The following is a 15,896-nucleotide window of genomic DNA, read 5'->3' as shown; positions in this document are numbered from 1 at the left end:
ATCCGTATAAATAATTTCAAGATTTTTCAGGTGTAAACCGAAAACGCGATCAAAAATTAAAGTGGAAGAATAAGGCTTTTAACTGCTTATTTAATTGTCGGTGTACAGGACGCCGCACTGTTTAATCATTTTCTGACGTACATTCAATTTTGCAGTCCAAACCCAGTCATTGAATTGGAAAAATAAAATTCTTTTTCAAATTTTCTTTTCTTGATTTGTGTGCACCTACGTCGAAGACCAAGATTGTTTACTTTTTGCTCTTTGGTCTGACAGATTTGGTCTGACAGCTTTATCATGGATTTTGGTCTGGTCTAGGCGAGGGATAGGACACAGCACCTTCCTGATTTTTTTTAAGCCCCTCTATTTTTGAGCCGATTCTGAACCTTGAAAAATATTTGCAGTCGGCTTAGTGTTTGAAGTTTGGTTAACTATTCAATTGATGATGGATTTTTAGCTTTTGCATTGTTTGAAAAATTCAGATAATTATTGCGCAATAATTTATTGTTGCATAGAAAGGCAACTCAGCGGGAATAATTTAAGGGATTATACAATAGAGTGACCAGAAAATAAATATTTTGAGCACCCATCGACAAAGTTGATGAGCATCAAATATCCAATAGGAATCTTATTAATTAAAATTATTTGGCATAACTTAAAAATAAGGCCTGACTCGACTATTCGAGCGCCTCATATAAATTTTACTTTTTATAATCGAATCATGGGATACATTGGAATCACTAAATAATCCGTTGTTTGATCATATAGTTGTGCAACACAAAATGTACTTAAAAATAAGTTCAACTTTTTAGCACTTGCATCGAAAAGTAACACTTTTAACACTGTTTTGGTTTTTGCGTTGACCAATCACGAGGCCTTTCCTCATTGAGGTGAGGAAGGCAAAAATATATATATTGTGTGCAACTCGTTGCCAAACTAGATTTTTTCAGCATTCGTCGTATTCATCCAACTCGTCAGTTTTTTTTCGACTACTATAAATTGGCTGGGAGTTTGTAACTCAAGATGGTGAGGGTGGAATATTAAGAATATTTTATTGGTTTGTTTGCATGATTCAATCAACTATTCGAATTTGAACCATGTAATTAGAAAATGATGACGAGAGATTCTAAAGCAAAATGCTGAATCATTAAATTGATTGAAATTGAAGTTTTATTTTTTTCTAATAAGAATGTTATTTTTTTCTCTCAAGAAAACCTAAGCAAGCGTTCCTTTATAACGTAACGCATTTTTTAGACCCATCCCATTTTCGTACACTCAACCCCCGGTGGTTGGTCACTTTTTCGTTTGACACTGTTTTAGTTTGTACCCCGTTGGTTGGTAAAAGTCAAACTAAAAACTGACGAACTGTCACCTTTTCACGGCGCTCACGGACACTTTCAAAACAAACGTTTGGTAGTGTGTGTGAACTCCGTGTAAAAGGGGTGTCAAACTAAAAAGTGACCCCGTTCGTTTCATAACAGTTGATGTCTAACCATCGGGGTTTGAGTGTATCATGCTTCCGCTAAAATTGCGTTACGTACACAGAAAAAATAATGTAAATTTGGAAGCTTTGATTTTGGAAGGTTGAATATTACCTCTTTTATGATGTAATTTTACCTAAATTTAGACTGAAAAAGTGACATTACAACAGAAAAGTGGTAAAAATAGACATTTCCAGAGGTAAAATTACACCTTTTTCTGACATAAAAGATGTACCCCTTCCCAGATGTAATATTACCATGATTTTTTTTCTGTGTACTTAAAGAACGTTGACTCTTATTTGATTCTGTTTAGAGTCACAAGCCGATGAAGACAATACTTATTGGAAGTTGTTTTTTAAAGTCGTTTTTTGTAGGCATTTTTTAACTTAAAAAACATACTGTTTGACCTTTTTTGTGAAAATTTTTAAATGTTTTTTTTTCAATCTAATTTCATTTAAAGGAATTATTTCGGATATCAAAAAAGTAAAACAACAACAATTGTACACAAGTTTATCTTTACTGCTCATTGTTGATAATTTTTGATAAATACAAACATTATAATGTAGTAAATTGTAGGTTGTTCAGCACACAAGACATTTCTGGTTTCTTGTTTCGTGTTTTTTCTTTCTGTGTATCATCATTTTGTGTTTTCCATTATTCATTACTCATAGAAATATCATACTGGTACAGATACCTTAATAGTTATTGACTTTTACACACAGATAGAGGTATATTTTGCATCTTCTGTCTTATTTAGTGTCATTGTTTTACTTGTTATGATTGTATTTTCCATCGGTTTTCAACGTGAAAAATATCTAGCTTTAGCTCCTAACGTTTTCTTTTGCATCGCACGCTGTTATTCCTCTACATTTTGATCACACACTCTCGATTCTTCAACCATTTTTCTACAATTTGCTTTTTTTGTTGTTTGCAATCTGCTCCTACCTATCTCTCTGCTGCTGCTGTCGCCAATCTATTGTATTGGGTTGTTCTTGTCTGGAATAGTATAAAAGTTACCTGCTTGTTTTCTTGTCCTAGTTGTATCATGGTTTTTATTAGTTACTTCAATGACTATTTATAAATGTAGTGTTTTCTTTTTCCGTAAACGGAGAGTTGCGGTGAATTAAACAGAGTATGGCTTATAGAAGAACGTAATTAGGGAAGATTTTTTTAACTCACATTTCACTTAAAAAGGGAGGGAGCTATTTTGTTTTTTTCATTTAAAATAGTATGACCAAGAACAAAGAAACCCTGGCTGCCATCATACTAATCTCAGTTTTTTTTTGTTTCGTTTGACGTCGCATGCAATAGATTGTTCGATAAGTTTAACTCATGCAGGTTTACTGGTTTTAAAAAGCTAAAAATTACATACATTACATATATTGCGTACTTGAAGCTTCTGCATGAAATTGTCACATGTATTTCTGTTTTGTTTCTTCTGGGATTTACTTGCAAACTTATCTGTGTGTAGAAGTGGATTCTTCAGTGTGTATTGGCGGCGTGTGGCATGTGTGTGTGTGTTTGTGTAATGGGGTTGCGCGATCTATACGTATTATGTTTCACGACATTATGTTATGTTTACCTTATTACATTATCACTACATCAGCTTATCAACAGTCGGAAGCTATGCCTAGCGAGATTTTGTATAAGTCAGCGAAATTTACAATAGCTCTATGCAGAAATTCGTATTGTGCCTGAAACAATTTAGAGATGGTAAGAAAAGGATCCATTTGCTGTATTCGCAACAAATACTTACATATGTTTCTATCATTAGACTACGTTGTGCTCGAAGCTTTCTGACTATAGAGCAAATGTCAATTCGTTTTTCGGTTTTAAGCTGCATAACTAGTATGCACATGGCAACGAATAAGGAGCTTTTGTCCGTTCCCAAGCTGTGAATTGAGAAATAAGATTGTTGAATTGAAAATTTCATGATCACGGGTGAACAATTTTTAGAATAAATAAATTCATAAATTTACATCAAAAGAAATCTTTAATTCGAAAGGGGTTTTCAAGAATTTCAAATTTCATGAATGTTATAGCTGAAATTAAGAATCTTTTCTTGAATTTTATTCAAGAAATCATGATTTTTATTCATGAAATCATGAATTCCATTCATGAAATCCGAGATCGATGTCATGAAGTCTTTTTATTTGGGTTCGTGAATTTTATTGATAAAATCATTAATGTTTTTCTTGACTTACGAATGAAGTTCATGAATTTGGTTCACGAAATCATGAATAATAAATTTACCTGCAATGAACGGCAATGGTGAACATGTCCTCCTGCTGGGTGCTGTGCTTTTGTGCTTGGTTGACTATTTCGATCATGCCCCGCGTGACCTCGGGAACCTCGCCCTCGACGGTGGGCCAACCGTTGTACTGGAACTGCGTTACCTGGATGGTGTCCTTCGTTTTACAGTTCATGACCGTAAACTCGCGCTTGGTGTAGTAGGGACCGCTCTCACTTTGGATGTACGTTACGAGCAGATTCTCGTACTGCATCTCCTCGTCGGCCCAGTACCGGGGACACTTGTTGGGACCGTCGCCAATCTGTAAGGTTTGATTGGGTTCATTCACAGCTCAATTCTGAGAAAGTAAATGAAAAAGCAAATTCTTCAAACTACCTCCGAGAACATGACGATCGTCTTTATCCGCTGCTCGAAGATCATTCGCCAAAAGTCGAAAATGGTGTTCTCCAGCGGATCCTGCGTGATGACAAAGTTGTTCTCGTCGTCGTACCCATCGATGAAGGACGCGTTGATGTAGGTGCAGTTGTCATGGCCCGGAATCGGCGCCAGAATCACACGATTCTTGTCGTATGGAACACAGCTGTCGGAGCGATTCTTGGCTTTGTTCTCCTCGCTACTGCCTATGGCCACCGTCCGGCGGGTGTCGTCTTGGAACGATTTTATTCGCTGAAAAAAAACAGGGTTGATGAAATATTTCAAGGTGGGTCGAGTGAAACATTTCAGCCTTACTTGATATTGCGCTTCTAGCTTGCAAATATCGGCGTTCTCGGTTGATGGCTGCTTGAGATTTTCAACGGTGGTTGCGAGTGACTTTTGATCAATTTCTGTGTCGCCAAAGTACGCCAGCTCGGTGAGGGCACGGTACAGGAAAATGTATTGTTTCTAGAAGAAAGAATCACGTGAATTATGGATTCTAGTCTGCAACATTTGATGGATTATTCATGAAAAATTTCATCCGTTAATTTCGACAGTTCATATCGTTTTGACATCTGTCAATGTTGATTGATGAAATATTTCATAAATAATCGCGATGTTATTTCCACCTACCAAGGACTGCACAAGGAAATTTCTTTGATATCTCATATCACATATTGTGTTGAAGATCGACACTTGGCCTTCCTCGTTCAGCTGCTGCGTGAGTGTGTCCAGGGCTACGAATGTTCCGGTTCTGCCAACGCCGGCACTACAATGAACCAGGATGGGACCGCGTTGCAATGAGTATTCCGAGTTGATGCGTTTGATGAATTTGGTGATTCCTTGCGGGTGTTCCGGGGCCATAAAGTCCTTCCAGGTTAGGTAGTGGAACTGGGAAATATAGCGCGTATCTTCGACTTCGTCACCGGCAGAGTTGACCGAGCGTTTGGTGACCTGTAAAAAAAAGTTGTTTTGGACCTCCACTGAAAATCAATAATGACAGAATTGCCTACCTTCAAGTTTCTCACGATGTAGTCCGCATAGAAGCTATCTGAAGTGAACGTAATCAGTAAATCTCCGTACTGGGTTGAATCGTTTATATTTTCCGGCCAATACTTGGCGCACTTGGTCTTGTTATACTCCTCCAAATTGGTCAGCATAACGATAATCTCCAGATGCTGCTCCCAAATCATTCGCCAGAAATCGTTGATCGTGCTGTCCATCGGACCTTGAGCGCAGATGAACTTTTTACGTTCCTTGTAGCCGATCACAAAATTCGCGTTAATATAGTCCGATCCGCACAGACCATTCATCGTTGACAGCTTGACCCGAGTCTGATCATAGGACTTGATATCCGGATAACGATTCTTGTGGATGTTCTCCTTAAGATCGGAATTTTTTGTCGTCCGATCGACAAACTTGTCCGGAAGCAGCTCAAACTCGTGCTGGAAGCCATAGTCAGAGTCCTTATGTTTCTCGTAGTATGCTTTTGGAAGATCGTCCTTCGATATCGGTGGAATCGTCGGTGGTTTGACGCTGTTCGATCCGAGCAGATGCCGGTGGTGCATGTTCGCATTGCGTCCGTGGCAGAGAGCTCTTCTGCAAGAAATAATGTTATTTTCGTTTCGTCTTTCCCCCCTAAAAGGTCGTTCTACGTACCTCAGTGAGTCTCCCAAGCTGATTGCTTCCCCTTCTTGGGCGATATTCTTGCTAAAGTGTTTGTGCAGCAGACAGAGCGTAAGCAAGACCAGCAAAACAATCAGGATGAGACCGCACAGGATTTGAATAACGATGTTCAGTATAAAAGATAGATCTTTTCCGTTTAGTTCGCTGGGCGACGGGGCTCCAGCATTCATTTCCTGGAAGTACTCGCTGAAGCTTGAAATGTACTGAGGACCGCTGTCGCCTTCGGTTTTCACTGAAATGGAATTCGTATGATCAGTTATGTCCTCCTGTAAAAACAATCAAAAGCATTCTTACCAACTACTTCCACGAATCCGGTGTAGTTGCTGGTGGCATCCAGCACACCGTCGTACACCGTTTCCAGCTGGTAGGTGCCGCCGTCGTAGCTGTTGTAGCTGGTTATCTCGCGCTTCTCGTGACTAGATACTTTCAGCTCGTCCTGAACCGAGACGGCTTCGTTCCCGGTGCGAATGGGATTCGCCGTCGTTGTGGTGGCAGTGGCGTTCTGGCCGACTTCTTCCTCATCCTTGTTAATGGCTGCAAAATGGAGAATCGGGAATCAGTAACAAACTAGAGCGCTTAGAATAGAAGTTCAAACTGGTACACAGAAAAATTAATCACATGTAAACTCGGTTGATTTAAACTTGAAATTCGATGTAAACGGTATAATCACACGTAAAATTATTTTTTTAAGTATAACTTGTTGCAAATTTTCTACAAATTGCATGTAAATTTAAAGGTTTAATGACGTGCAAAAGTGTTACATCATAAATGATGTAACATTCGGAAATATTTTTTTATGTGTACGTTTTCACCCTTATTAGCGTATTTTAACAATTTTTGATGACCTTAGGCTTTATCCATAAAATTTGTCACTCTAAAATCAGCCTAAATTTGCCTCCTGATGACAGTTGAGACTCGATAATCCGGAGTTTCGATTATCCGAAGGTTTGTATGGGACATTGGTTTATCGAATCACAAGCGAACAATTTTTTTGATTTTTTTAAATTTTCTTGCTTATACCTACATCAAATTCGAGTTTCGCCATCCCATTTTAGTCAAATTTGAATAGCTGATTACCTTTTCAAAATGCATTTTTTTCAATATTCCATCACTGCCATTTTGGCCGACATCTTGGATTTTAAATTTTTTAATCACTTTAAAAAAAATTTTCGTGATTTGATTATCCGAAGATTCTATTATATGAAGTAAATTTTTTCCGAGGCCTTAGGATATTCGATTCTGGAATGTTACCGTATTTTTTAGAAAACACCTCAATTTTAATAATTCGCAATATGGGTATCAAACGAAACAAAATTGAATGCTTTTTCACCTCTTTACAGATTTGTTTTGTAAAATATTAACATTTTTGATAACATACCGTAATTTTTCGAAAATCGAAGTTTTAAAGTTTTCATCATTCGCAATATTGGTATCAAAAGTCGATATTTTTATCGTTGCTATTTTGGGATGTTAGGCCGATCAAAGTGATTGAGGGCCAATCATGCTAAATGGCATTTCCACAAAAAAAGTACAATTATTAAGGGACCGTCCATAAATCACGTGGACATTTGAGAGGGAGGGGGGTGTATGGCGATTGTCCCCGCTCCATACAAAAAAGTTTTTTTTGTGTGGACAATTGTCCACGGGACGGGGTTTCCAAAAAAGTGTCCACGTGGTTTGTGGATGGTCCCTTAAACTTTAATTAATCTTTAGTTTCACTAGTTACTGCAAAAATTCCGATTTTCGGTTCAATGATCAGAAATCTTTCACTCATTGAGAATGAAATCATTATCGATTGAAGCGCGAAACCATTCGTGAGCTACCACGATTTGCAAGCTGTAAAAAATGTGATTATTCGTGAAATGTTTGGCCTACTCCGCCCGTCGACGACAGTGACAAAATAATATGCTCTGAGAGGCGTTCATTTGGACCGCACTAGCACCAAATATTGGTTACAAGTGATTTATTCAAAAATTAAAACAAAGTCGATCACAAACTATTACGAATGAGCAAAAAGCGACGTCAATCATTCGCTGTACTAACCGATTAAAGCGAGAGAGAGAGAGATAGAGCAGAAGAGAGAGTTTTCAAACAAACGGTAGGAATTCATCAGAGCAGTTTTGCATCGTGTCCGATTTGTGCTCGGCAGTGAAATCGTCGATTTTGAGCAATTTTGTTTACATCTGATAGGGAAAAGTGTGTCAAATTGGTGGATTTCAAGGGCCAATGTTTATTTTTTTTTTATTTTTCAATCGGTATTAATTTTTGGGATGTTGATCACCAAGATTTGAGCCAGTTTCACCACTCTAGCGTATTAGAATCCACTACTTACCACTGGTTTTGTCAATCTGGTGAAATCTGGTCTTGTGCAGACATTGCGGGCAGAAGGTCAGATCCTGAACTTCATTGTTCTTTCCATCGCCCAGGAATACCTCCGAGCTGTAATTTACGCTGGAGAATATCTCGGCAAGGTACGTCCCCCCGTGGGTGTTGTTTAGCGAATGAACGTCGGCGTAGCTCGTGACGGCAAGATTCTCCGGCTCCGGAAGGGAGCCATTTTTGTGCACCAGCCGGGTGAGATAGATTTTGTAGCAGCAGATCGGACCGTTGCGTTCGGAAACGCGCGGTAGGAAGAGTTTGAAGATCCACTGGTTATCTTCGGTGCGCAGCTTGCCCCACATTAGGCGGCCGATGTTGTCGGGGGTTGTCGATGGCATTGTGCACGTGGCACTTGCCATCTTTCCCGGGCGTTTGGTACGCGTGACCGCTGCGACTCGTACGGTGTAGTTGGTGTTGGGTGGAATTCCGTCGTACTCGGTTTTGGTGAACTGGGCTTGTACGTTTTTGATTTTGGGTCCCCAGGTTTCGTTTTTGAGCGTTCCGTGCTCGCTACGGTACTGAGAGAGGCCGTCCAGAATAACTTGGTAGGAAACGACCTTTCCGTTGGGTTTGCTCGGTGGGTTCCAGTGGATTCGTACGCTGTTACGGCGGGAGATGTTGAAGTGAGAGCAAGTGATGTTGAGATCGAGAGGTTCGGAGGATGTTCCATCGCTGGTGGTTCCATTTACCTCCTCTGACCAGTTTCCGCACACTTTTGCGAGTTCGCTGCAGGCTCGCACTCGGAAGCTGTACTCTGTGGCGGTTTCCAGGTTGTCGAACATGTAGGGCAGATTTCGACTGTTTTGTGGGTAGTATGTTTCCCACTTGGAAGAGTTTTCGCCGGCAACGGACACCGTAAGATCGTAGTACTGAATGTACTCTAGCAGGTCGGTTGGTGGTGGTGCCCATCCGATCGTGATCGTTGAGTGGGTGTTGCCTTTGACTTCGACGACTGGGGTGAAGCTGGGATCGGTTTCTAACGTGCGAACCTTTTGTGGTGGTGAAGCTGGGCCGCTTCCCTGACTGTTTTGAGCTGTTAGTTTAATTTCATAATCGGTGGCAGGTTCAAAATTTTCGAGCACGAATGATGTGTTTTGGCCATCAATACGAGTGGCGTAATACGTAAAGGTGGAGTCGCCCTTTTTCATGAACTGGGCCATGTAATGTTTCACCGGATCGTTTCCATCGTTGATGGTCCAGTTAAGATAGATCTTGTTCGCGCCCACCGCTTTCATGTACTCAATCGCAACCTGGGGTTTGTCCAGCACAAGCAAAGCCATCGACTTTTTATCGACAGCCGAACTTTCGTCCAACATCGCCGACGGGCCAACATTGCAGGAATAGGTTCCATTGTGAGTTTTGCTTACTCCGGCAATCGTCAGCGTGACGTTCACATGAGTTCCATTCAAAATGCGCACGGAAGTGTTTTTGAAAAAGTTGTTCTCGGTGGTATCGTCTTCCTTGAACCATTGTATTGAATTGTTAAAGTATTCCAGTGGGTACATTTGTATCACGCAGTACAGCTCGACCTTCTTCTCGAGCTTGGTCCGCGTGCGCTCCGGGCTCGATGCAGTAATCTTTGGTAGAATGACCTCATGAACTGTGTAATTCGCGAGGATACTTTTGCCCTCTCCATGGCAGACGTACTTTCCGGTGTCCGCCTTTGTAAAATTGTGTATCGTTAAGGTTGAAATCGCTGTATTGGCCGGTAGTACGCTTGCATCCGTCGTATCCGACTGCTGCTCTTCCGCGGGCTTTCCTTCGTCCCCATCGGACAACTTCTCCACGTCTCTTTCAGAGTCAACGATCATAAATGAAAACTTTCCGCTAAAAAGACGAAATATTGATTAGTTTCTAAAAGCAGCAGCAGCTTGGAGGTGGGGGCGTGTGACTCACCTGCCATCGGTAAGATTTTTCCCGTCCTTGTGCCATGTGGGAATCTCCGCACCGGTGTACTTGCACGACAGTGTTCCATTTCTACCAGCCAAGAAGTAACGCGGTTCAACTGAAATATTAAAGGATCATCGTCAGCATGTGTGTGGACATGAAAGTGAAAAAAAGGAGTCGCTTATTCATGAGGAGTCGCTGTGACCAACAATGAAGTGTCGTTCAATTGAACCCAAGTGGCCATCCAAGTGGCGAAACATGGTCAAACGTCGCTCACACATAGACGGACGTCTGGAGTCTCGACGTCGGCTCAGTTGCATATACAACACACAACATTAAGAGCATAATGCTAGGCACCTTCTCTACATATAGAGGAGATGCTACATACAACCACAAACCACTGCTGCTGCACACTGAGCTGAGAGTGTGTGTGGATGGTTAGAAAGAGAGAATCTGTGTTGATGTTGCGGGAGTATGGGGAGTGTAGTGAGTAGAGTACAGAATGGATGAAAAATGGGATTCCGATAGCGGGCCGCAACCCTAATTTCGCTATGAACCTGAGGAACCCCCCGGAACTGCCCGTACTCCGTTAGATATCTTGCGCTCACCTGTACTACCGGTCGCACGGACTTCGACGATCTGATGGCTCAAACTGTATATACAAACAACTAGAAAGCACAAGTGGGCTTGGTTCTTCCACATTGCTCTCCCTCCTTGTCGCAAGTGTGTAGATCCTGTCGTCCGTCCGTCCGTCTTATTTTTTGCAGAGGGCCCCGCTCTCGCCGATTTTTGATTGCGTTTTGCTCCGATAGAGGACAGATGAAACACCGGCACCACTACTTTACACCATTCTCGCACTTATGACGCATCCAATCTACACGGTTTGACTCATGCTGGGCCGATTCGGATCGGTTTAATTCCGCGACAAAATAATGGAAAACAAAAACGAAGGAGGTTTATTGAAAAGAATAATGGACACTCTCGCACTTCTACTTCTACACTCCTTTTTTTCCTCCTTCTTTCTTGTGCCACTGGCAGGCCGAACTTCTAGCTGGGTCCCTGCCGGATAGTGTGGACCAGGGAAAAGGGCCTTTACGTCTGACATCTGCGAGACATCATTTGCGGTACATTTACGTATACGGTACACCCAGAACTTACGTCTGTGTTAGTGGACACCGGCATGGGCAGAGTAACAAAGTCATGTACGAGCTCGCATCGGTGAGAAAAGGCCTCATGAATGGGTCGATGTTGTATTTCTATGATTATTTTTTTTTTCAATTTGACCGTTAAAATCTATGAATCATGCTTGATGAATAAAACCCATTTTAATTATGAAAATGAGTCACTGCTTTTGTGAAAATTTACCTACCCTGTTGTGAAAACACAATTTTCACAACTACACAGTAAAATAATTTGTAAATTAGGAAGGTGAAATTTTGGCAGGTTGAATATGACCTCTTACCTCAATTTAGACTGAAAAAGTGACACTTCAAAAATTACACATTTTTTCTGACATAAACGTTTTATTTGGATTCGTTTGGACCTTTTTTAACCAGTTTTTCAGGATTTTCAGCGTGTTTTCTTTTGTGAATAATAAACATATTTTTCTGGAAACCCTTTTTTTTAATCATATTATATTAAATAGTATGTATGTTAAGAGTACTTTGTTTACTATTGAAGCTGGTAAACTACAACGTACTATTTAAAATTATTTTCGATTTCACATTATGATTTATAGTCACAGCAACACGTTGCGTCACCTTTTTCATACATTCTTGCCGAAACTGAAATGCAAAGCCAAATTTATTTTACTAAATTAAACCATGTCAAAAACAACAAAATTATCCTCACCGAAATAATTTAGGCAAAATAAAACAAATTGTACACAGTAAAATTAAATCATCATACACGGATAGACTTTGTGTAGATCAAAAATCGATAAAAAAATTGCTTGAGTTTGAAGGAAAGGTGTCAATTCCAATTATATATAAAAAAATAAGTAAAGTGTTTAATAATTTCACATTGTATGGAATTTAAAGGAAAGCAAAGATAAGGGACCATCCATAAACCACGAGGACACTTTTTTTGGGAATCTGTTTTTTGAAAATGTATAGCATAACGGGTTTTCTTACAAAAACCACCCTTTTTACAATCTTCCGGACTTTTGTTAAAATCGCTTTTTTAGCATAACTTTGGAAGTACTTAACTAAACTGCATAATTTTTAATAGCGACTTATGGGACCCCAAGACGGATCGAATGACGCCTAAACGGACAAAATCGGTTCAGCCAATGTCGAGATAATCGAGTGACAATTTTTTGATCAACATCCCACCATACACACAGACATTTGCTCAGAATCGATAGGTATACATGAAGGTGGGTCTAGGAGGTCTAATTGAGAAGTTCAGTTTCCGAGTGATTTTATAGCCTTTCCTCAGTAACGTGAGGAAGGCAAAACTAAACTTTTGAGATTTGCCTAGCCTGCCAGTTTAGGTAGAATTATTTTTGATATGTTGACACAACTTTTGAGCAAGAGAAAACATATTGGGCATTGTTTCAATTTGTTGAAGGTGTCAAAATTATTGTTTTAAACATCCCGAAAACCAACGATTTTTTGCATGGATATTGGATGTTGCATTTAAAGAAACAGTTCGTATAGGTGAGAATTTTTAGAATAGTTTTCTGAGAAATTTCTTGAGATTCATGTTTACCGTTGTACAACGCCTGAAGTAGAATCATTTTTGCCTACAAGTCGAAATGCTTGGTAAATTGTGTTTTATCTATATTTTCTTCCCTGATTGCCTTCGGGCTTACCCAATTCATCATTTACCCACTATAGGCACTTATACCTACATTGTTCGTTTAAGTCTCGCGTTATCATTCACTGCTGGAACGAGTGCTTTATTGGGGCTCAAACATGAAATGTTGATGGACTACTTGAAGTTGAGGGTGTCAGATTTTGAAACCTTTTAACGGGGTGAGTTGAATATGCTACAAATTTGTTGAAAACACTTCAGAAATGATGGACGGGTTATAATGCAATAACATACGTTTGGTACCAAGATAATCACTGATGAATCTCATGCATCTTGGCGCGTGCATTGCACTTTACCAGCTGTTAAGATGCAAAAGTGTATATTTTTGGAATTTGACATATTTAAAGCTTCGATAAGTGACTTACCTTGCCGATGGAAAAGAGTACCAATGGCTTATCGAAGTTATTCTCGAACACGAACCCATTGAATGGATTGTTTCTCTCGGTTGCTACTTTCGTCAACGCCGGTTATCAGTACTTCCAAGTCACGAGCATTTTTCAAGTACGGCCCCTGCCTGATGGTGATAATGAATTTATGATCTGGTAATACGACGCAACGTGCATTTATCATCATCAACAATAACAGCAACAATTCTCCACCATTTCTTCGATAGCCAACGACAATCAGTACCTCGAGAATCGGTTTGTCAAAATTTATAACCGATTATTGAAGCAGCGGTGTTCGAAAACCGTGGACCATATCAGCCAATCATAATTAGCCAATCTATTGATCCTCGTGCACGTTGAATTGACCAGTATATTTTATATTTACTGGCACAGTAATCCCTCGGTTGATACGGTAGAAATTTGTTATGGAATATTCCATGTTTATTCGAAGGCTTTGGACTGTCTTTAGGTATTTATTTTGATTCTTGTATTTCCTCCGGTTTAACGTCCGAAGAAGCCTCGACCCAAAAAATCGCACGCGTTTCAATAATCTCACGATTAAACAACCTGCGCCGATAACCGTGGTCTCTGTCGTCTATAGATTAGCTGCTAGTGTTCCGAAATAAGATAGTCGCCGTTGGACCGACGTCAATGGGTATTAGCCTAAAGTTATCTAATGGAACCGCCAAAGGGAATCTCGAAACGACCGGCGTTCCTTGCATTCTGTGCCTGTCGTCGTCCAGCCGGGTTTGTGTTATTATTAGTTTAGCAGACTTTGCGATTGATAATACCACAAAAATTAAAAAATAGATAATCCAACTAAGCCTGTCTGTTCGACGACGACGACGGTGCTGCACTCGTGCATGCCTGGAACGAATCTTGTCCCCGAAAAAAAAAACGTGGGGATTTAGATGGAAAGCTTCTTCTATTTCGTGAGGGAGCATGCAAAAATCCTTGATTCGATCGACTCTGTCGCTGATGTGATTTACTACAGACATGTGCGAATCGCGCTGTAACCTTTACCGATCGTACCTGACCGGTTGAAAAGTGACGCTCGACGCGTTCGGGTGTAATTGTTTTTTAAAACCGTTTATTGTTCCTCGAGGGAGTGCTAATATGTCCCCACTGACGGCTGGTGGCACACGCGACGACGTGTCCGGAATCGTTAACTGGCCATCATCATCATCGGTGCGAATAATCAATTTTGGGTTTGCCAAAAAAGAGACCCTACCTGATGTTGTAACTCGATTTCTTTTGTAGGTTGAATGGATTTTGTACCGACCATTGTGTTTTAGGATGGTAATGATGTCCACTAATTTCACTGCAAACCTAAAATTTTTGACTCTATTGAGTTGGTGGGTGGTTTTGTTAAAACCGTCCAATGATTCATGTTAAGCTTCATATAAACATTGATTTCTTGGAACATTAATACACTCTTAGATGGATTTTTTTGCAATTGATGTTTCGTTGTTTATATTTCAAATGACAACTTGATTATTAACAGCTTTATCCAGGTTTAAGAACATAAATGTTTTTTTTAATCGACCGATAAAATTTAACATATCTTAGAGAAATCGATTTTTTTTGCTGTTTGGTAATAAAATGCTGTCAACTTTGTGAGTAATGCTTTCATTTTTTAAATATTTTCTTAGATATTTTCAAATGACGGATAATTCTATTGTTTGTGCAATAACACAAGATATTCAAAATTCACCTATTGATATTTTTTTCTAAAAACATTTAAAAAACGCCTATTTTTGCATTTCCAGCCAAATTTAAATCTTTTGCTCTTTCTCCAAATTTTGATCCTTTTTAAGGACCACACTAGATTTTGAAATTTAAAAAATACACCAAAATCAAAAATGTTCCTATTTTTACCATAAACTAGGGTAAAAGGCTATAACTTGTAAATGATGCATTCTATAAAAAAGTACTTTACGATAGCCAATTCGATTTAAGATTAAAAATTGATCTCACGTAGTTCATGGATGGCCCCAATACTTATTACACTCAACCCCCGGTGGTTGGTCACTTTTTCGTTTGACACTTTTTTAGTTTGTACCCCGTTGGTTGGTCAAAGTCAAACTAAAAAAACACGGCGCTCACGCACACTATCAAAACACACGTTTAGTAGTGTGTGTGAACTCCGTGTAAAAGGGGTGTCAAACTAAAACGTGACTCCGTTCGTTTTACAACAGTTGGTGTCAAACCATCGGGGTTTGAGTGTATTGAAAAATTGTTTATTACAGATAACTTAGATCAAAATTTGGAGTTTTTTTTTAAAAGGTCCTATAAACCAAATTTTTATTTTTTGCTTTTTGGGTGTTTTTGAATAGACCTGACTCAAGGCGGTTCTAAAAACACCAAAAAAGCAAAAATTGAAAATTTGGTTTATAGGACCTTTTCAAAAAAAAAACTCCAGAAATTTACTCTTTTCACACTCTGACAGTTTTTTGAAAAGTTTGTCATGAATCTCGGAAACTGTCATAAATGTCGAAGGTTTAAGGACCAATAAGCAAATGTAAACATTGAGGGTATCCCGCTTACTTCGATGGGCGTTGACATGAGGTTTGAGGCGATACTCTCAATGTTTACAAT

The 15,896-nt window shown here is 39.6% G+C and overlaps 1 protein-coding gene across 1 annotated transcript; it reads right to left on the bottom strand.

The window, feature by feature from the left end:
* Positions 1-1,976: 1,976 nt before the first annotated feature.
* On the bottom strand, positions 1,977-11,166 carry LOC120423206 (tyrosine-protein phosphatase 69D). Its single transcript, XM_039586911.2, has 12 exons — positions 10,704-11,166; positions 10,105-10,213; positions 8,162-10,035; positions 6,124-6,363; positions 5,803-6,061; positions 5,157-5,742; positions 4,777-5,097; positions 4,459-4,611; positions 4,105-4,395; positions 3,732-4,030; positions 3,235-3,370; positions 1,977-3,172 (listed from the first exon to the last, which is right to left on the bottom strand). Exons 1-12 carry the CDS (start codon positions 10,795-10,797, stop codon positions 3,089-3,091), a joined length of 4,446 nt encoding a protein of 1,481 aa, XP_039442845.1. The 5' UTR covers positions 10,798-11,166; the 3' UTR covers positions 1,977-3,088.
* Positions 11,167-15,896: the final 4,730 nt, after the last annotated feature.

The sequence above is a fragment of the Culex pipiens genome, chromosome 3 (genome assembly GCF_016801865.2).
Source record: "Culex pipiens pallens isolate TS chromosome 3, TS_CPP_V2, whole genome shotgun sequence".
Classification (NCBI taxonomy): Eukaryota; Metazoa; Arthropoda; class Insecta; order Diptera; family Culicidae; genus Culex; species Culex pipiens.
Note: the sequence above shows the minus strand (reverse complement) of the source record. Positions and strands in the feature narration are given on the sequence as shown.